General features: G+C 39.6%; 1 protein-coding gene across 3 annotated transcripts in view; it reads left to right on the top strand.

The window, feature by feature from the left end:
• The window catches only part of FNDC3B (fibronectin type III domain containing 3B), a 359,206-nt gene that overhangs the window by 91,852 nt on the left and 245,571 nt on the right, over window positions 1-21,783 (top strand). For all 3 annotated transcript variants that reach the window (XM_070373177.1, XM_070373162.1, XM_070373171.1), the window contains exon 3: window positions 7,114-7,189. In XM_070373177.1, the coding sequence (XP_070229278.1) occupies window positions 7,114-7,189 (76 nt within the window). The remainder of the gene's footprint in view (window positions 1-7,113; window positions 7,190-21,783) is intronic.

Genomic DNA, 21,783 nt, shown 5'->3' with positions numbered 1-21,783 from the left:
TGCAGGCAGATTCTTTACCAGCTGAGCTACCAGGAATCAATAAAATGAAACAGATTTGTTTAAATAAATGTAATGCTGCTCCAGGGGTATTTGGTGACTGTTACTCTTAGCCGGGGAAAAGCTACACTTACACTTATATTTTTGGTCTTTTTTGTTTTTGACTTTTATCTGAAAAGTCCTATAGTTGAAACTTTAGGTTCAGGCATTTTTGGCTATCTTAAAAGAGGCTTTGAACATAGTTTGGGCCATCTATATTACATCCTGCATTTTTCACACCTAAGTTAGTGCTATATTTTTATTCTTGGCAAACAGTTTTTTTAGTAATAGAATCTCTTTATTCAGGGCACAACACATTTAAAGGGAATAGAAATGTATAACTTCTTACAAGCTGCCATTGTTTTCTTTATAGCCCTTACCACTATCTGTAAATGTTTTGTTTTAAGTCATTCCTTACTCCCATCCCATGCAAGTTCCCATTTGTCATCCTGCCAGGTAGGGAGAACTTTGTGTTGTTCTGAGTCTCTATTTTGTGGCCTGATGGAATGCCTCACCTATTCTGGGCACTCATCAATATTTGCTGAATTAAGATGAAGTAGAGTAGTAATTGGAGAAGGAGATGTCAACCCACTCCAGTATTCTTGCCTGGGAAATCCCATGGACAGAGGACAGAGGAGCCTGGTAGGCTATATTCCATGGGGTCACAAGAGTCGGACATGGCTTAGTGACTAAACTACAGAGTAGTAATTCTTCTAGGGATACTTACTTCATGAAATGCAGTTATTGAACTCATTTGAATATACAGTTTACCCTTGAACAGAACAGGTTTGAACTGCATACATCCGCTTATATTTATTATTATAAATATTATAAAATATTTTAAATTATACAATATTATGCATATTTCCCCCCCTAAATACATATCACAGTACTACACCATCTGCAGTTGGTTGAATCAGAGGTTGTGGAGGGTCAACTGTAAAGTTATATGCAGATATTTTTCACTGTGCAGAGGGTTCAAGGTCAAGTGTATATATTTTCAGCAGACACTGGTGTGATTTCAGTGCATTAAAATGTTCTCCTTGGTTCATCTAACTTCTCTTTCCTTGGTTACCTATTCATGGATTCCTGTCTTTTTTGTTAATGAAGGGTGATTTTGAGAAGTATAGAAGCTTAAGACCCAGTCTTTTTCAGGAGAAATCTTTTATTTTTCTTATGCCTATTAGGTCATGAGAAATGGCACCTAATGTTAGTGATAATCAAATAGCTTATTGGTTTCTCCTAGGTTTCTAAGGGAATTCAAGGACTTGACAATGACTTTATGAGAATAAATCTTGCCCAGTTTAAAGGCAACTGTTTGTTGTTAAGGGATGGAGTCCTTACCACCCAACTGCCATGTTGGGGGTAACAGGCTTTGCCTCAGGGAGTGAGCACAGATTTCCTAGAAGAGAACTTGTCCTCTGTCATTGGGGACATGCTTTTGATCCAGTTAAATGCATTCTATCCTTGTAGCCATTTATTGAAGCGTCTCTCTAGAGAACTGACTCTGTGAAACCCACACTTGTTGGGGAGGAGGAGGAGATGCTATGTGGTAGAAGAGAAAAGCATGTATTTTGGTCAGGCAGGGCTGGGTTCCAGTGCTGATTGTCAGTTTGTAGTTCTGTGACTTTGGACAAGTTACTTATCCTCTCTAAGCCTGTTTCCCCATCTTTAAAGTCTGGATGTCCTTTTGCCTTGATCTAGTGTGTAAGTATCCTTGGAGGCTCCCTGGTCTTATATGTTCTTTTCCTACCAGCTTTGGATTCAGGCTTCAGGTTGACATGCGAGCAGGTGAGTCAGTCAGTACTTTCCTATTATCTTCTAGGACCTTCCAGTTTAACTGCTCATGTTTTAAATCCTGGGACATGTTCTTTGTGTATGTTATTACCACAAAGGTGATTGTCAGTCATTTGCAGCTCATCATCTCGCTTTTCGTAAAAGAGACAGAACTCAAAAATCAAATGATGCTACTGTTCAGTTTTGCTGGAGGCCAGCTATGGCCTTGACACAGAGACCAGAGTCTCAACGGTGCGTCATGATGGATGCTTTGGGTGGAACAAAAGAGCCTGGGTGAAGCTTGCCAGGAATTTTTTGGAGTTTGGGAATCTGAAGTGTGTGTGTGTGTTCAGAAGAAAGGTGCTACTATTCCTTTCCTGGAGTCAGAGGTCACTTTTTAAGTTGTTAGATCTTCCTGGATAGAATCTGTCCTTAACCTGGAACTCATCTGCAGCTTTTAGGTTGTAATACTCCTTTCTCTCTTAAGATGTCTGTTGGATATTCATAACTGCTCTAAACGAGAATATTCATGCATATATGAAACAGCTAAGAGTAAGACAAGCTCACAGATGTGGCAAGTGGGAAAAGCTCTGAAAATGAAATGAGATTTCCTAGCACTGTTTATATCTTGACTAGGTATGGAATTTAACTCTTGAAAATACTGCAAATGTAACATTTCATCTTTGGTCAGTCAGTACTACAGTCCAAGCAGGAGCTTTTGTGATGAACACATACGTGGCAGTGATGATTTAGTTGGGTGCCTGGTAGTATTTTATTTGAGGCAAAAATTAGGAATTTGTCTCCAGGAGATTATCTTCTGGTTAATCAGGCATCCAAATTTTTTTTTTTTTCAGGCATCCAAAATTTAAAACGCAAAAGTAGCCTTCCTTTTGCTCTTCTGGTGAGTTAGAAACAGAGTTCTATTTAGATTTATACCTGTAAAGAAAGATGTTATACCTGCTTCACTTGTCTTGTTGGGTGAAGCTTTCCCAGGATGCTGTGTTTAGCCTTTTTGCTTAGTTATGTTAATTCTACCTCTTGTTGTATTGTTTCTTTAGACTTTGGAAGAATGGTCACTTATTTTTCAGTAAACCTTAATGAACTGCCTTTGGTTATGTTGGGTTGCTTGGTTCCTGTAGCACTAACGGATTTGAAACAGATCTGACAAAACAATAGTAGCCTGAAATATGTCTTTGATTAACATGGCTCTATGTTAACATCTCGGGGGGAAAAAAATCTATCAGTGGTTAAAAAAAAATCTTCTTTTCTTCCCCTTCTCCTCTGACAAGACACAGAATACAGCATGACTTGTTTTAGTGCTGATTTTGGAAAAGCAGGAAATGCTTACTAAGTGGGCAAAAAATGATGAGGTTTGGACAGTGATGTTATGTTTCACATTCTGTATTTAAGAAAACTTGTAACTGTAATGTCTGCTTTGTGGCTAAAGAAAGAAAGGAGGAGGGAGGGAAGGAGGGTGGGGGGGATGGGGAGAGACAGATTGAGAGAGAGAGAGAGAGAGACAGAAAAAGAGACAGACGGAGTGACTTGTTCGATACAAAAGGTTAAGTGCCAGGGAGCCTGCCGGTGTGACTCACGCTCCTCAGGGCCGCACAATGCAAGGCCTGCTGCTGCCATCTCATTCATGTCTCTGGTTAGGGACAGATCACTGGGCTGGTGTGTGTCAAAAGTTTATTTTTATATCTCCTTTATTGACAGCAAAAACAGCATGGTGGTCAGTCCGCTTCAGTATAATAAAATGCTTTCTTTTAAAATATCTCGGTGCCAAGATGAATACGGTTTGCTCAAATAATGACTTTCACTCTTGCTAAGAAAAATTGATATTGGGACACAGGAGATTTGCCTGGTTTCTGAGGTAACTTGGTAGATTATAATCTGGTTGCCATAGAAACACAGCAGCAGGGAAAATTATAGAAAGTAAACATTTGAAGAGAGATATTTTAATAGGATATGTGAAAGCCCTTTACCTATCCTCTTTCTCCCTGAAAAGATGGGGTGGGGCTCAGGAATGGGCCTCCCGGGAGCAGCGAGGGAAGGCATAAACGGCTTTTGGAGGCTGGCTGCCTCCAAGCCACTCCATGAGATGTGGCCGGTGTCGGCGACCGCAGAGAAACTGCTGCAGACACTTTTCATGCAATATGATAAGCAGATAATGTGATAGAACCTGGAACATGTTTCAATTCAGATATCCCTTTTCTTGCCTGGGACTTCCCATAATATTGGTGAATTGTACTTTTAGAACTAGTATTTAGGACACATTGTCTGACAGTTATGAGTGTAGTGGTAGAGAGTATATGCATTTAAGATTGTCAAAGAATATCTGGGTCAGAGTCTTAGTGTTCACTGATTTTTTTTTTTTTTCCTGCCTGAATAATTCGACAGGCATATCTTATAGACCTATCCCTAGAGGCTTAAACACAAAGCAGATGCCTTCTGCTCTGTTACAGTGATGTTAGAATTGGTTTAAGGATTTTTAAAAAAAAACATGGGTAATTTTCTTTCTTGGACTGTTTTATTCCCCTGTAGTTGAGTTATATTCTATGTGTACATAGAAATAAAGTTAAGTCAAAAATATTTTCATGTTAGGAATGACTTTAAAAATTCAGTTTCAAGAAAGCAATGAAAATGTCTTAATCACTCCATAGAGATCGGGAAGGATTTCCTTTTGAGTTCTTAAAATCACACAGTGTGTACATTGGGGAGGATTTGAATGCTGAAGACTGAAAAATTATTGACACAGTTACTGTACAGGAAAAATAAATTGCCTTGAAATAACTATTATAATTCAAGATAACAAGAAGCACCAGGGATGAAACTTGTACTGCTTTTCCTTGAATGGTCTTGTTTTTTCTAGTTAATGTATTTCCAGATTAAAAATGTTTTAATATCCTAACAGTGTTTCCTGGAATTATTAGTATAAGCAAAATACATAGACTTTAAAGATTTAGCTTTTAAAGATAAAATGGTTTTGATCTTAATAAATAGTTTTTTAAAATACATGAATTATGGTCTATATGGGGTGCCCAGGTGGCCCAGTGGTAAAGAATCTGCCTGCCAAGGCGAAGACATAGGTTCTATCCCTGGGTCAGGAAGAACCCCTGGAGAAGGAAATGGTAACCCACTCCAATATTCTTGCCTGGAGAATCCCCATGGACAGAGGAGCCTGGCAGGCTACAATCTATGGAGTTGCAAAGAGTCGGACATGACTGAGCCACTAAACCGCCACCACCACAGTAAATAAAGTTGACTTTTAACATTGCATGTTATGAAAGCTTAATTTCTCAAAGTAATGGTTGCAGTGGTTTTCCATAAGTTTTATAACTTTCATTCATTCAGTAAAAATATTTCTCAAGCACTTACTCTGTGTCAGATCTTGCCCTTATAGAGCCTAGATTAAGGCTCAATAAGGAAAGACAGACACAAAAGTAATTCCTTTACCACCCTAATGGCAGAAAGTGAAGAGGAACTAAAGAACCTTCTGACAAAGGTAAAAGAGGAGAGTGAAAAAGCTGGCTTAAGACTCAACATTCAAAAAATGAAGATCATGGCATCTGGTCCCATCACTTCATGCAAATAGTTGGGGAAAAAGTGGAAACAGTGACAGCTTTTATTTTCTTGGGCTCAAAAATCACTGTGGATGGTAACTGCAGTCATGAAATTAAAAGATGTTTGCTTCTTGGAAGAAAAACTATGACAAACCTAGACAGTGTGTTAAAAAGCAGAGATAGCACATTGCCGACAAAGTTCCATGTGGTCAAAGCTATGGGTTTTCCAGTAGTCATGTATGGATGTGAGAGTTGGACCATAAAGAAGGCTGAGTTCCAAAGAATTGATGCTTTTGAACTGTGCTGCTGGAAAAGACTCTTGAGAGTCCCTTGGACAGCAAGGAGATCAAACCAGTCAATCCTAAAGGAAGTCAATCCTGAATAGTCATTGGAAGGACTGATACTGAAGCTCTAATTCTTTGGTCACCTGATGCAAAGAGCTGACTCATTGGAAAAGATGCTGATGCTGGGAAAGATTGAGGGCAGCTGGGAAGAGAAGGGGTTCAGAGGATGAGAAGGTTGGAGGCATCACTGACTGAGTGGACATGAGTTTGAGCAAACTCCAGCAGATGGTGAAGGACAGGGAAGCCTGGTGTGCCACAGTCCATAGGGTTGCAGAGTCAGACATGACCTAGCGACTGAATGACAACAACAATTAATTGCAATTATAGATTTTAGGAAGGAGCTGAGTTTCATTTTGTTTGTTTTTTGAGAACCCATAGTGCAAGACCTGTCCTGTCCTGAGAGTCAAATGCCAGTCCTTAATCTGGCAAGGATAAATGGGTGGTGGCTGGTGGAGGAATGAGTAAGGTGGGCAGAGGGTAGAGATGAAGGAGTGCAGGGGAAAGCATTGCAGACAGAGGAAACAGTGTGCTTGATGGTTTCAAGGCAGGAACCAGGCTTGCTCCCAGAACTTCAATATGAATGTGACATTGCCATCCTTCTGTTTTCTAGAAATATATAGTCATTATTTTAATACTGTTAATCTTGCACCTGATGATTTTTAACAACAGTTTTTTAAACTTGGATTATGTCCTTTGATTTATATTTAGATATAGATTAATTATTTTTCCCCTTTTGTTATCTAAACTAACTGAATGAGATTAGAACTAAAATTCTGAGATTCTTGAACATATTTTGCCATGTCATGCGTGATTTAGTCTTTTGGAAGTTGTCTTCTGATAACAAAATATCTGTTACATGACTAAAATAGACATTTAGGTAATAGATTTAAAGATTTGTGTGTGTGATAGGTCCTACTTATACTGTTCATTACTATTTCCAGGTCCTATACATAGGTACTTTTTTCCCCATAAACATTTTTCTTATAAATTGCTTTCCATTGTTATAACACAGGAGAATTCACTTAGCTATATACAAATGCATATACTTATCCCCCATCAAATTTGAACCAGATCTAAGACATCTCCTAAGTTTTATGTTTATACAAGATTCTGTGCTATGTATTTCTTGTCTAGTACATAAATTTAGTAATGAAACTGTTGAGAAAACCCCAGACGTTCTAGTATTAAATTGAAAATTAGGGATTTCCCTGGTGGTCCAGTGGTTCAGACTCAGTGTTCCCAATGCAGGGAACCTGCATTCTATCCCTGGTCAGGGAACTAGATCCCACATATCACAACTGAAGATCCTGCGTGCCACAACTAAGATCCAGCACAGCCAAATAAATAAATAAGAATAAATTAAAAAAATTGAAATTAATGTGTTATTTTGGCAGGTTATTCTCGTTCAAGTTAATCCAGGTGAGACTTTCACAATAAGAGCGGAGGATGGAACACTGCAGTGCATTCAAGGTAAGGAAGTTTTTTGTAAGCTTTCTAATAAAAAAAAATTTCCTTTATTATTTTATGGAAGTAAAGTTTATCTTTGAGTCTGCATGTGATTTTCTAGAAGTAAAATTTATCTTGGAATTTTTTTTTTTTTTTTGCTTTTATTAGGGGCTCCTTAATGCTGAGTGGGCCTGTGATATATAAGTGACACAGTTAAATATCTTGAGTATTAATTGACTGTTAAGTGAATTAAATCAACATGGGAAAGTTTGCATTGTCTTCATGTATTATGGAATTTGGTCCCCTGAAAAATCCAGAGATTTTTAAGAGACCTTAAAATTCCAGTATAGAATAGCACATACTTTTTCAAGTTAGATGAAAGTTTCAAATACATACTGTGATGCTACCCAAATGATGCTTTTAGAGGTAAAAATCTATATTAAATATCTCTTAGTTATTTATTACTGAGTAACAGGTTACTCAAATTTGGTAGGTATATACAGCATTGGTTGTCTACAGTTTCTGTGGGTCAGGAGTTTAGGTACAGCTTAGTTGTGTCCTGTGGCTTTGGGCCTATGGAAACGCTAAGAACCAAGTGTGGGCTAGTGCTGCCGTCCACCATGAGGCATGTCTGAGTGTCAGTCTGTTTCCCGGCTCGCCTAAGTGATTGTTGGCAGGGTTTAGGGTTTTTGGTGGGCTAGTGGTAGGCAGCTTCCGTCTGTTCCTTGCTAAGTGGCCTCTCCATGGAGGTGCTTACATTATGACCGCTGGCTTCATCAGAGCAACGACTACAGGGCAAGAGGGAGTACTCTGTCTAACCCGCTCGAGAACAGTGATTACACAGCATGTGAATACTAGCAGGCCGGAATCACTGGGGGCCCCTTTACAAGGCTGCCCACCACAGTGCACCCTCTGCCCTCAGTAATTCATGTCTCTCCTGTGTGCGAGATACCCCTCCTAAGATCTCCAAAAGTGCTATTCCACTACTGCATCAGCTCTCCAGAATCTTATCTAAATAAACTCCAGGTATAGCGAGGCTCCTTGAATGTAGTTCTTTAAGGACGGCTCCTAGGCCATTTCAGTTAATTTCTGGTTTGTGTAATACTGGTGCCTCTTCTCTGTCATTCACTTTGGAAAGAGAGAGAGACATAGGTACTCTGATCCATATGAGGCTCTACTGTAAGAAGATCAACCCAGATCTGGAGTTAGTCTTAGATACTGCTGTGTTGGAGGGCACTCTGGTGATATAGCTTTTTGGCAGTGATTGGGATTATGGGACAAATGGTAAATTGGCCTGTAATTGAGCTCAATACTAGGTTGTTGGTTAGACTGAAATCTGCCCAAAGGTCTTATTGTTAATACCTGGGCTTGCTCACCAATGTATAAAGAAAACAAATGGAAATGCCCTTTAGTTTTCCATAGTGAACTACATGGAAAAACTTAATTTTTTTCTATCCTGCATAATAGAGTATGCTGCTGTGTAGCTTCACTACTTGTTTTTTTTTAACTGTAAGAACAAAAATTTAGGAAAAAAATTAAAACTCATTTCAATTGCAATTAATCTGAAATGATTTAGCTGTTCATGAACGGTATTTTTTCTGATGGCATTTCGCTGATCGTCGTGTTCCCGAAATTGATCGTTGGTGTTCTAAACCATTTAAAAACCAAACCATACAAAGGAACTTCAGACAAAAGAAGAGAGAAAATATTTTAAAGTAGTACAAGATACAGAATCTTCCACGTACTTGTATTACTGTAACATATTATCAACAAATAAAACCTCAAAATTCACTCTGTATCTTTAAAAAAGAACACACTAGAAAAAACTAGATGAAAAGTTATTTTACCTACATAGAAAAGAAGCTTATGTTGCCAGTTAGTAAGAGAATAGTTGAGCTTCTGGTCATAGTAAGGTTGGAACTCAACGTACTGGCTGGAAGACTGTGTCCCTCTGCAACTGAGTATGTGTAATAGAATCTATAAGAAGCAAATTGCTGAGTGGATCAACTTGTATAAAGTCCACTTTTTCATGCCACCTGCTTTTACTTTTGGTGTTTGAAGAGGGTATGTGTGTGTGTGTGTGTGTGTGTGTATGTGTATTCATCTAGTTAGCCTCTTCCTCACTTCTTTTGAGTGCATGTTCGTAACTGGTATACTCTGCAGGGTATTTTGCAAGTATATTGCTCTGTCCACAATGGGAGCTTTGTATTTATTCATGATGCTACTTGGAGATAAGTGACAAGTGACACTAACACCCCTTTCAGTGATTTAAAAAAAATGCTGTTGACTAAAGAAGAATTGTGGAGCCATTTATCTTTGGCTTCCTCCGAGTCTTCAGTCTTTATTCTCTTCTGAACACCCAGATACTGTGGTTATCTTTATTTGGGACATATTGGTACAGGGCCCAGCTAATTGAAATGACACAGAACAGGATGAGAGGGACAAGGACCTGGAACCCCAAGTGGTTTGCTAGGGCTTGGGAGGCACTGGGACAACAGGATCAACTGCAGGAACTGGAAGGAACCCTAGTCCAGACCCATTGTTGGCCATTCATGTGTAATAGGCAGTCACTCAGGCCGGGTATCCTCACTGACCCCTTCATTTGCATTCCAGTGTGAGTGAGTGAATGCTTCACTCCAGATGGGTAGAACATATCAATATAGAATGTGGGAATAGGCAGTATATTTATAAATTCATTGTGATTAACATCCTTATCATTGCTAATATATATTTTTTTCAACTTTTAGGCTTATGTATTCTCTCATTGCATGGGTATGACAGATACATATGAAGCTGAGACCTGTAGAGGTTAACACACAGCTACAGTCACATAGGGAGAAAGAGCAGGGCTCTTGTTTTTCAAATAATTTTATTTATTTTTGGTTGTGCTGGGTCTTCGTGGCTTCGCAGGGTTTTCTCTAGTTGTGGTGTGCGGGGCTCCTCTCCAGTCGCGGTGTGTGGGCTTCCCATTGCGGTGGCTTCTCCGGTTGGAGCACAGGTCTAGGGTGTGCAGGTTTTGGTAGTTGCAGCACCTGGACTCAGTAGTTTTGGCTCCTGGGGTTTAGAGCGCAGGCTCAATAGTGTGGCACACAGGCTTAGCTGCTCAGCTGCATGTAGGATCTTCCTGGATCAGGGATTGAACCCATGTCTTCTGCACTGGCAGGCAGATTCTTTGCCACTGAGCCACCAGGAAAGCCCCAGGACCAGAGCTCTTTATTGCCTTGCACTGTGGCTTTACATCAGGGAGTCATGAACTGAAATCGACTCCATTTTCTTGAGCACATGACAAAAACAAGGTGGCTTCCAATTCTTGGAGTAGCAGGATTCTGGGAAGGATGCTAGATGAGTACTTAGGTCCCCAGGATAAGATGGAGGTGGTTTGGAGAGCAAAAATGGGTGGTGGAGGCTGGGTCTTTGGAGTAAGACAGGAACCCTGTTAACAGAAGTAAGAACAGGATAGTTTGATATAGGGAGTATTGCTTTATAAATCCTTAAATTATTTCTGTCCAGAGTCAGGATTGGGCCCAGAGTTGGGGTGGGCTGAACTGCTAGGTGGGGTTTCCACGTGAGGTGCTGGAAGGAGAGAGGTACAATGGTAGAGGACTGGTTAGGAAAGGATCAGAAATTGAGTCATACTGTAATGGAAACTTCTGAAAGAAGTATTTGCATTTTACCAAAGATTAAAGTTAAGAGGATGAAGCTCTAGTTATGCTCTTTCAACACCAGCCAGCAGATGGAGAGATGGTTTTTTTGGCAGGGATGGATCGACGGTTGGTGGTGGTGGCCTTCCTGGAAATTACAGTCATACCCGTTGCTTACGCCATGGTTGAAACTGTCAGCCTTGTAGCTTTGCTATTTCAACACTAGCAGCAGGTTAAGGATTGCTGGTGGTGGGGGTGCGGGGACTTGTGACTTAGGAGTAGGGAGAGGAGCTGGTTGCAGGTCTCCCTGGAAACTTTGAAATTACACTGTATGAGGTCAACCCCCTTTGCTTGCAGTTGCATTTGTTAGCGTATTGGTTTTCTCTGTTGGACATTTATGACATCACTAGAAAATCCCTAGAAGCTTATTGTGATGCCATGAAAAGGCATTCTGGAAATTCAGAGCAAATCAAAGTCAAGAATATTGTTACTCTGGGGGAAAAAATGAGATTTTTGTTTTTGTTTTCATGGGAATGTCCTTGGTGATAATGAAGGAAGGAAAACACAGGAAACATACAATATGCTGTGAAAGCAGATTCATTTCTGATGGAATATTTCTCAATATTTTTCATGAAACGTGAATCATGGGTCTTGAAGGGGCCACAGAAGGTCATAGTTCATTCTCACGGGCAGGCAGCACTATACCTATGGCATCCTAGACAAAAGATTTTTCTTTCCTAGGCCAGATGAAAGTGTATAAAGAGCTAATTGTTGGGGGAAGAAAGAGTCTTAGCAATCAATATGAATTCTTTCCTTTGCTTAAGTTCAGACATTACTAGAGGGCAGCCACCGGTCTCTTCCATTATTTTCATATCCTTGTCTGGGCTGAGGTGCTGGCAGCGCAGCCTTCCTTCCTGTCCACACATGCCATCTTTTTTTTCTGGGCCATTTCTCTGCTCCCTGTAAAACCCTTCAGCCAAAACAAATACCACACTTCCTTTAAGCTTTAGGTCTGTCTCCTTCAGGAGGGCCCTTTCCGCCCCTCCATTTCAGTCCATTCTGACCTTCCTCTGCGTTCCTGGAGGAGCAGGTAGCACTGCATGTGAGCGTCTGGTGGTATGTGTCAACCTTCCCTTAGCCCTTGAACTGGACTGTGAATTCACTGTGACAGGAAACAGTGTATCCTCCACCCTAACCCACCCCAGCCACACAGCCTGGCAATAATTCCTGACTTTAGACCCTTGACTAGCTCTGGCATTATATCAGATGTGATGATATTTCTTTTAACTTTTACTATTGTGCTGGGAACTTAAAGGTGTTTAGTTATGTGATTTAGTGGCTTTGAAAATCTCTGTAGAAGAGCTTCCAAATCACATTTTAGTTAAAGCCAATCAGTTTCCTTTACAAAAACATTTGGAAGTCTGAAAACTTTCATATTGACCTGTACTAATGCTACAATTTTTATCTTTCAAGTCTGTTATATTTCAAATAGTGAGCCCGAAGGAAACAGATGAATGTTATGGTGATAATAGCAAAAACAAGATAAAAGTGAAATGCTTGGGATCACCATTATTCTATAAAGAATAATATTTAAATATTTTTAATTGCTAGTGTTCTTTGTCCAGAATAATCCAGACATCTTTATGAAGATGATTATTACTCAGCCAATCTGTGTTAAGTGGGTAGAGATCTTGAAATGGCAGGAGGGGAAGCTCCAGGAAAACCCTTCTCTGAGACGGCTGTAGTTTGGATGCTATTAGAGTGGAAGCTTTTTCCCCCTCCTGCTTTGCTCTCCTAAGCCTTCTTCAGCTCTGTGTCTGACTCCGCCTGCCCCACCGAGTGTGGGAACCGTATCATTGATGAGCAGCACGCTCTGCTCACAGGCTCTGTGAATGACACCATTGAGAGCCTTTCCGCATCTCTGAATCTCCTTGTTTGTCTCCCTCCCACCCCCTCACCCCGCCATATTCGGAATCCAGAATGCCACAGGGACATTCAAGTTACTTTTTTTTTTTTCTTACTTGGTACTTTAAGTGCACTTATTAGACTTGTTTGGCACATTAAAGCACCAACCTGACATTCTTTCTAAGAATTTTAAGACACGTCCTAGGGAGCTCTCATTGTCTCCTGCTTTGTTAATTGAGAAATGACAGGAGTGATGTCACTGGGAGGGCTTACAAGCTGAGGTAGACTATCATTTCACGAGCAAATCTATATGGTCTGTGCCTTTAAAGCAGACTGACTGAAAATGAGGTATTCCTGCTTTACTGGCTTAAAACCAAGGAAGGGGACCTGCTGTAAATGAAGTCGGTCTTCTAAGATTGATTGCACCCTTCCTTGTCCTGGCGTAAATTTGCAAACAAGATTTTCATCAAAACTATTTGGGTGGTTTGAAAGTGAAATTACTGCATATGACTGCCTTTAAATCTTTGAGAATCTTTGCGAGCTTTCATTACACTGAATATCTATTTGATTTTTATTTGATTGTATTTAATTATTTATGGAAAGTCTGCATTATATGGGGAAAGGTTTTTTTTTTTTTTTTTCCTGTTACAATTTTTGTATTTTGAGAGCTTTTTTCAGAGCACAGGAAACCACTTTTAAAGTCAATTTGTTTTGCATCTGGGGATTTGTGAGAGATCACTAACCTGAAATCTTACTGTGAACAGTTAAGGTCTCACTTGATAAATCTTGTAGAATTAAAAATACCAAATCTTTAGCCCAGGCTAGCCCTTCTGTACTGCCCATCTTTTTGATTGATCCAAAGCTATATTTGGTGAGAGTTATTAGTACATAGCCTTCCAGTGAGGCTCTAGGTTGAGAGAATCTTTGAGTTTCTAGGAAAATCTGAATTACTCCACCAGCTTGCCAGCTGATTTTATAACTTAAGCTTTGGGACAGATTGGTCTTTTACCCGTGTGTGTGTGGTATTGATGAAAGGTTGATGAAGAATCACTTTTAGCATTGTAGATATATACCTGATCTCTCAAATGCTTGGAAGCCTTATTTTGGGTATGATGATTCACCTTGTCTCTCACACACAGGGCATACGTAGTTGTTTGTGCAAACAGGAGTTCTGTATGCTGACCTGATTGGTCCCCTTTCAGACAATAGCTTGCTGCTGAGTAACTGGAAGATTACCAGCAGAGTGATAAGAACCAGTAAATACTGATGTGCCTAGAGCAGAAGAAGGCAATGGCAACCCACTCCAGTACTCTTGCCTGGAAAATCCCATGGACGGAGGAGCCTGGTGGGCTGCAGTCCATGGGGTCACTAAGAGTCGGGCACGACTGAGCAACTTCACTTTCACTTTTCACTTTCATGCATTGGAGAAGGAAATGGCAACCCACTCCAGTATTCTTGCCTGGAGAATCCCAGGGACGGGGGAGCCTGGTGGGCTGCCGTCTATGGGGTCGCACAGCGTCGGACACGACTGAAGTGACTTAGCAGCAGCTAGAGTGCAAAGCCCAGTTTTTGGAGGTGGTTGGAGGAGGGTCTGGGATGCTAAGTGCAGCTGTCATCGTTCTGGGACCAAGTAATGTCATGAGAATGGTTACATCAGTGCCAGACTGTGCTGTATCCCAGGAGGTGTGAAGTCCCTCTCCAGATGTACCCACTCTGTCTGCTGCTTTCTGCCTTGCCCAGTAATCTTGATTGTCTTTAGCTATTCTTACATATTCATGGGGCTTACTTGGTGGTTCAGTGATAAAGAATCCATCAGTCAATGCAGGAGTCAAAAATATTGGAGTGGGTAGCCAGGCCCTCCTCCATGGGGCATTTTTGCCTGGAAAATGTCATGGACGGAGGAGCCTGGAGGGCTACAGTCCATAGGGTTGCAAAAAGTCAGACATGAGTGAGTGACTAAACCACCTCCACAACCACCACACATTCATAATTAGGACAAAACCTTTACCCAAAATTATATTCTCAGACTTTCTTTGGTCTTTTTCTCCAAATAAAGCTTGAGTGATATAACTGCTAGAAGTTATAAAAATTATGTTCTGAGAGTAAAGGCTCTGTAGTGTGAATCCCTGACTGTTTGCTAGATAATGGTTAAACTCTTAACCCCAATTTCCTCTCTTAAAATGGAGGTAGTGGGAATCCCTATGCAATAAGGTTGTGAGATACAATCCATTGTAAGTACCAGCATCATCACCATCACCGTCTAGTAATGTATACAGCTTTGGTGATGATTTTTGTCCTAAATTGATGTCATGATCAGTTGTGGGCATTGAGTTGATTATCTGGCTCATGGAAATCTGTCTTAAGTTCTGGTCTCTATTTTATTGCCAACTTAACAATAGGCTTGCTTTCATGGGGTTGATGGTGATGGCAACATTTCAGATGAAGGTTTATGGAAATGTATATATATTGTTCAGATAAAGGATTGTGGATAAAACAGTGGCTCCACCTTTTCCTACATGTAAAGTAAGTTTTGTAGTTGAAGCTTCAGCTGTTTCTTTTTCTGAATGATAAAACAGTTAATTCTCACACTGTACCTGAGAGGCCCTATTCAGACAGGCCTATGAAGCAGTTCCTCTGGGTAAGCTCCCTCCTTTATGTCTTGTCATTCACATTTCAATGAAATTCTGGACTTCTTTAATCTTTATTTAATGTATTTTGCTCTTAGGCTGTACTGAAGGGGCAGTAAAGCATATTGGTAAGATTATTATGGGTTTTGGGGTAAGATTGCCTGGCTTAGAAGTCCCCTGCATGTTAGATGTATATCGTAAAAGCAGTTACTTCTCTTTACCTACACCTAATCTGTAGAATTGGAATAATAATAACAGTCTTAAAGAATTGCTGTGGAGATTAAATGACATATTGGGTAGAAAGCACTTAGAAGAGTTTCTAAAGCAAGGCAAGGGTCCAGTAAAAAAGGAACCATTATTAGGCTCCCAGTATCCTTTACAGCTAGACATTGAACCACGCTTTTTTTTGTTACTTGTCGGTTTAAAGCATTTCAGGAAAGCTTTCTGAACTTGAGGCATTGGTTAGGAGTTTTCAGATGTCTTCACACTTTAGTTGTAATGCTTCAAAATAATAATGTTTCATAATAATATGTTTAAAAATTATGCATTGGGAGTTTAGCTTCTGTGCCCTTTTGTCTTGCAGGCTTGTTCAGCAATGACTAAAATGTCATTTCTGAGGGCACCACTGCTTGGAGTTCCTTAAAAGTCATGGATTGTTGTGTGCCAGATAATTCCAAAGAAGCTAATTGTCTCGTTACCTTGATTGTCCGCCACATTTTATGTCACAGCTTGTAGTCTTTAGTTCTTGCTTTATTCTTTTGTATTTTTTTACCTTTGTTTTTACACTTATAATTTGAAATGGGAAATTTCATGTAAAGAAGACTGTAAAGGATTCTTAAGGTTTAGGGGTCAAATCTTAGTAATCTTTGTTTCCCAGTGCCTGGCCAGCACCTCCTCAGTGTCCAGAACAAAAGGAAAGTCATTTCCTAATATACTGCTGAAAAATCATGTCAAATGATGGGAAAAGTCTCTTAGTCAATTCACAGAGGTAATTTTTTGTTTTTGTTATTGTGCTTAAATAGTTAAGTTTGGTTATTTTTTACTCTCCATTCCTCAAGATAATGAATGCAAGAATAAGTTTGTTTCCAAAAGCACACAGTAATTCTGAAGTCCAATATATGGGTTAGCTCCCTTATTTTGTAAAAAACATGAAGGAATGATCATTATATTCATTCTTTTGATAATGTTTTTCTTTTGTGAGGAGTAGGCTGGAAACACCCTGGAAAGTATTGTTAAGGCTATTTAATAGTGAAAGATGGACCAACTTTATCTTTTACATTATTAGCAAGTAATTTAGATTATTCATTAGTATTTTATGTTTTCATGCAGTTAAAAATTATTGCCATTATCTTTAGCAGTAAACTCTCAGTAAACCCCATGTCAGACCCAGGAATAATAGATAGACTACACCTTAAATTGTAAATGAGTTTGATTACTGAAGTAAGTGGAGTTGCTACGGTGATTTTTCTCTTCCTCCATCAGCAGAGTGATTGAAGGAGAGAGCGAGGTGGTGAGATGGTGAGGGGCAGGCAGGAGGCCAAGGCAGCTTGAGTGAAGGCAAGTGCTGGTGGGTGTGGAAGTGGGAACAGAAATTTGAATTGTATAGAAGATAGTCATGACTTGTTGACCAGGGAAACACTGAAGAAAGGGAGTAAGCTATGGAATAGATGTTGTATGTTTCCCTAAGATAGGCAGAATCTAGTCCTTCAGGAAAATGTTTGTCTTACAGTGTAAACAATAGTGACTAAACATTTTGTACTGTCATAATTGGGCAAATATTAGGATTAACAAAAAAGAAAGAAAAAAATTTTTTTAAGTAAGTGCTTTTTTTCTGGTAGTATTGCTTCTCAGAGGAGAGTTTCAGTGACTTGAAAAGTATTTTGCACACTATTTTTCAGGATGTGAAGACAGTTGGGTGAAAGGGAAGTGTGTTTGAATACTTCTTTCTGGATCCATCCATCTAAATATGGAGAAAAGTGACTTCCAAACTGCCCACTTTCCTTTATGACTACTGGTTTGGGGTTCTTTGAATATACCCACATTTCTTACGTGGCTAAATATAATCCTCCCCACCTCCCCCCCACCCCTTTAGCAGTTTGGAGAGAAAAGTTGATTGTTGAAAACTCTTCAAATCTTTTTGTGTCTGAGTTGAAATGGAAGCATTCCATAATTTAAATGTAACATCTTTATGGACACTTCATATATTGCAGTGTAATAGAACCAGAATTGACATGTTTTGTGGTATCTTTCTGGCTGAAGGTGTGTCCACATTTTCACTTAACTTTAAAAGTTTTCAATTACTAACATAATTTCTGCTCTAAACTGGTAAGAGGAGGCAAAACATTGAGGGAAGAAAACTCTTTGGGAAAGGAATGGAAACTTGAAAAGATAAGCACAGGCATTATTCTTTGTGTGTTTTTGAGTGCAAGTATGTTGTTCTGTGCTAGAAGACCGACTAGATGAATTTTACCTGTTGTGTTATGCAGTTCTCAGGAAAGTGGATTTACATACTCACACGTACACTTACTTCATGTGGATGTCAAGTTAAACTCTGCCTGTTCTTGGCTTGAAGTTGCATGTCTTTGACCGCTGTCTGGGGCTGGATTGCTTTCGTTAGCCGGGATTGGGTCCTTTAACATCAGTTCAGGGTGTCTCATGCTAGATCCAGCCATGTCAGTTCTCTGTGCCTGCTGTGAGGATACAAGCAGTGCAGACAAAACAGGTACTTAGGCATGGCTAGAACCTAGCTCCGCTCCTCCAGTTGAGGAAGAATGACCTTTGCAGGTGTTATAATCAAACCTTTATACTTCACTTGCCTGAGTAAGCTGAAATAGTCATAAAATGTTAAAATGTAGCAAAAGTGTTGCTTATTATCCTGTAAGTTACAAATCAAGACCAGAGATCAATTTGGTTAATTTAGTCTCAATAGTCAAGACATTTCTTCGCTTTTTTTAGTGAGTACTTAAAAAAATTTTTTTATAGTGGTAAAAATCCATAATATAAAACTTATTATTTTAACCTTATTTTAACTGTATAGTTCAGTGGCACTAAGGACCTTCACATTGTTGTAAGCATTCACATTTTTGAGTGACTTAATTCTTGCATGTTATGCTTAACGTAAAGAACGCCCATTCTTTACCAGGTAGCTCACTGGTAAAGAATCCACCTGCCAATGCAGGAGACTCAGGTTTGATCCCTTGGTCAGGAAAATCCCCTGGAGCTGGAAATGGCAATCCACTCCAGTATTCTTGCCTGGGAGATCCCAGGGACAGAGGATCCTGGTGGGCTGCAGGCTGCAGTCCATGGGGTCACAAAAGAGTTGGACACAACTTAGCGACTAAATAACAACAAAGAACATCTCTAACCTCTCAGAATTTAAAAACTGGTTGTATTAACATTGGTGCTTTGTAACTTTTGCATATCAGAATTACCTGAAGATCTTAAAAATGTACAAGCTGGCCTCCAGGCTAATCGTAGGGAATTGTCAGATTGTCTAAGCCAAAGGGAACTGTTGTATTGTTGGGGGCAAGACCTTGGCATTAGTTTTGAAAAGCTTCATAGGTAATTTAATATGCAGTGGAGGTGGAGAATTTCTGGTGAGCCTAACCCTCAGGATGGTTAAAGGAATTCCCATGGTGTGCTTTCCCAAGTACATCACATTCGCATGCTGTGTACCTGTCAGTTCATCAGGTTCCTTTTCTTTAAGAAAGTTTGCAAAGTGCTTAAAAATCTTTTTATCTTGTAATCGTATACTTAATAAGTAAACTCCTCGTGGTGGTTGTCTTTGTTGAACCCATTAGTTAAAATTAGTTAAAACTCCTGTAAGTAGTGCATAAGGGTCATCAAACAAATTTGAGTTTATTCCTTTCAGCAGAGACTGGATTTATTTTACCTTCATTTAGATGTAAACACAACAACTCACCTATTATAAACTATTAAAACTAAAAGTTGATCAAAATAGGTAAGATTGTACAGGGTGGATGAAGCTGAAAAGGTGAAACGAGAAAATAACTGTTTTACAGTTTGCTGCTTGCAGAAGCTGCTTTTAGCTCTGGTGCCACTTGACTTGGTGGAAGAATTGGGCTAGAACTATTGCTTTCCTCTTTGTTTCCTTCATAGATCTTGCCTCATACTTTGAATCATGTAGGTGACCAGAAAACAGCTTGGTATTTGGCTCATGATCACCCTTCAGCATACCTGAATCCAGGGTGTTACATCCAGGGTCAGATAATGACAGTTACCAATAACTTTAGCATAGATTATAATCACCTGGGGCTTGTTAAAACACAGATTTGCTGGTATCACCCCCAGGGTTTCTGGTTTAGGTCTGAGATAGGTGAGGTGAGTCCAGATGTTTGTGATTCTGGGACCAGGCCTTGAGAACAACTTTGAGGTAGGAGAATTTTGGGAAGAGGGGCACTTGTAAGAAGAGGGGATTTATAGAGAAGTGCTTTTAAATAAAGGCAATCTCTGGTGGTTCAGTGGTAAAGAATATGCCTGCAGTGCAGGAGACACTGGTTCAATTCCTTGGTCAGGAAGATCCCCGGGAGAAGAAAATGGCTACTCACCTGCTCCAGTTTTCTTGCTTGGGAAATCTCTTGGACAGAGGGGCCTGGAGTGCTGCAGTCCATGGAGTCCCAAAGACTTGGACACGACTTAGCAACTAAACCACCACCACGCCCTTAAAAGAGAAAATTCTCAGGATTAAGTTTGGTCATAAAATGATCATGACTGAGCGACTTCACTTTCACTTTTCACTTTCATGTCTTGGAGAAGGAAATGGCAACCCATTCCAGTGTTATTGCCTGGAGAATCCCAGGGACGCGGGAGCCTGGTGGGCTGTCGTCTATGGGGTCGCAAAGAGTCAGACATGACTGAAGCAACTTAGCAGCATAAAATGGACAAAAGGAAGAAAATTCTTGTAAATGCAGACAAATAAAAGAATGATTGGCTTAAATTCTTCAGTTGTATGCTCAAAAATAGAATTTTTTCTTAATCTGAAAACTTTCCCCCTCCTTCCATTAGAGTTTTAATGAACTGGGGTTTGAATCAGGGTCTCTTTTCAAAGGATTTGTTTGTATTGTCTTTCCATTTATACCTCCTTACTCAATTGCCATTTTATCAGGAATTCTTTTTCCTCTCTGTGCCTCAGTTCCGATATAGTGAGAATAAATACAATTGCCAAAGATATTCTAGGACTATTTTGGAGTTTAATGGATAGTATTATGTAGTATTTGGGGATCACTGAGTTGGGAAACTTATGCAAATATGAGAAGTATTCTAAACAAATAAACAATATCTGATACTCTATTCAAATAATAAGCAAGTATCCCCCCCTTCCCTTGACAGCTAGTGGGTAGTAAAAGAAAATGCCAAAAGGGAGGATAAGAAGTCAGGGAACTAACATGGAAGTCGGTGCCACTCTGTAAAGCATTCTAAAGAAACAGTGAAGACTTTTAAAGCATAAAACTCAGGGAAAAGGAAGTGACTCAGAATTCAAAATAGATAGGGCTCTTTACCAGTAAAGATCTGGAATGGGAGGAACGAGAGGAGAAGCAATCCATGAGAAGCAGTTGGGGTTAGTGAACGACTCCATAGTAACGTGAAAAACAGGATTATACATATTGCCTTTTTTTTCCTTCTGTGGACAGGGCACCATTGTAGAAGTTTACAACGTTTTGTGCTCTGTTTTAAAAATCTGTTTCAAGAGTCAAATTGAATTCCAGACCAATTGTTAGTAATTAAAGTTACAACTCTTGAGGAGTTTTCTCATGATCTCCAGATGAGTTCTGCCATTGTTCTGTGAATTTTCATTGATCATTTTTCTACTCATTGCACCTGTCATGCTAGTATCAGCAATTAACATTCCTCAGAGTTGAATAGAATGCCAGCCTCCATCTCAGATGGAACTGGAGAACAACAGGTACATTCTACCTATTTCTTGGCTATACCCAGGGTAGTAAGAAGGCAAGTAATTAACTCTAGAAGAGACTTTGGAGAAAATGAGATTCTTTAGAAATTGAGCCAGAGTGCTGAAAAGTAGCTCTGGGTTATGTACTTAGGGGACATAGGAAATGGCTCAACAGGAAGGGTGAAATGGCCTTGCTAATCTGGCCTCTTTAAATTTAAATCAAGCCTATTTCCCTTCCTTGATACAAATCTTTACTATACACTCTCAACAGTCCCACTGTTTTGTGCAACTTTAAAAAAAAATTGACTTAAGTTCACATCAAAGGTCATTGGACTTGAACTCATATAGTAAAAATCAGTTGATCTTGTTAATTTTTCTTTTCCTTTTTTTAAACTATATGTATATATATATTTAAATATATGTTCTTTCCTGGTGGCTCAGATAAGAATCTGCCTGCAATGCAAGAGACCAAGGTTTGATCTCTGGGTCAGGAAGATCCCTGGAGAAGAGAATGGCAATCCACTCCATTATTCT

The sequence above is a fragment of the Bos mutus genome, chromosome 1 (assembly GCF_027580195.1).
Source record: "Bos mutus isolate GX-2022 chromosome 1, NWIPB_WYAK_1.1, whole genome shotgun sequence".
NCBI classification, from domain to species: Eukaryota; Metazoa; Chordata; class Mammalia; order Artiodactyla; family Bovidae; genus Bos; species Bos mutus.
The sequence above is the reverse complement of the archived record's forward strand: the minus strand, read 5'-3'. Positions and strand labels throughout refer to the sequence as shown.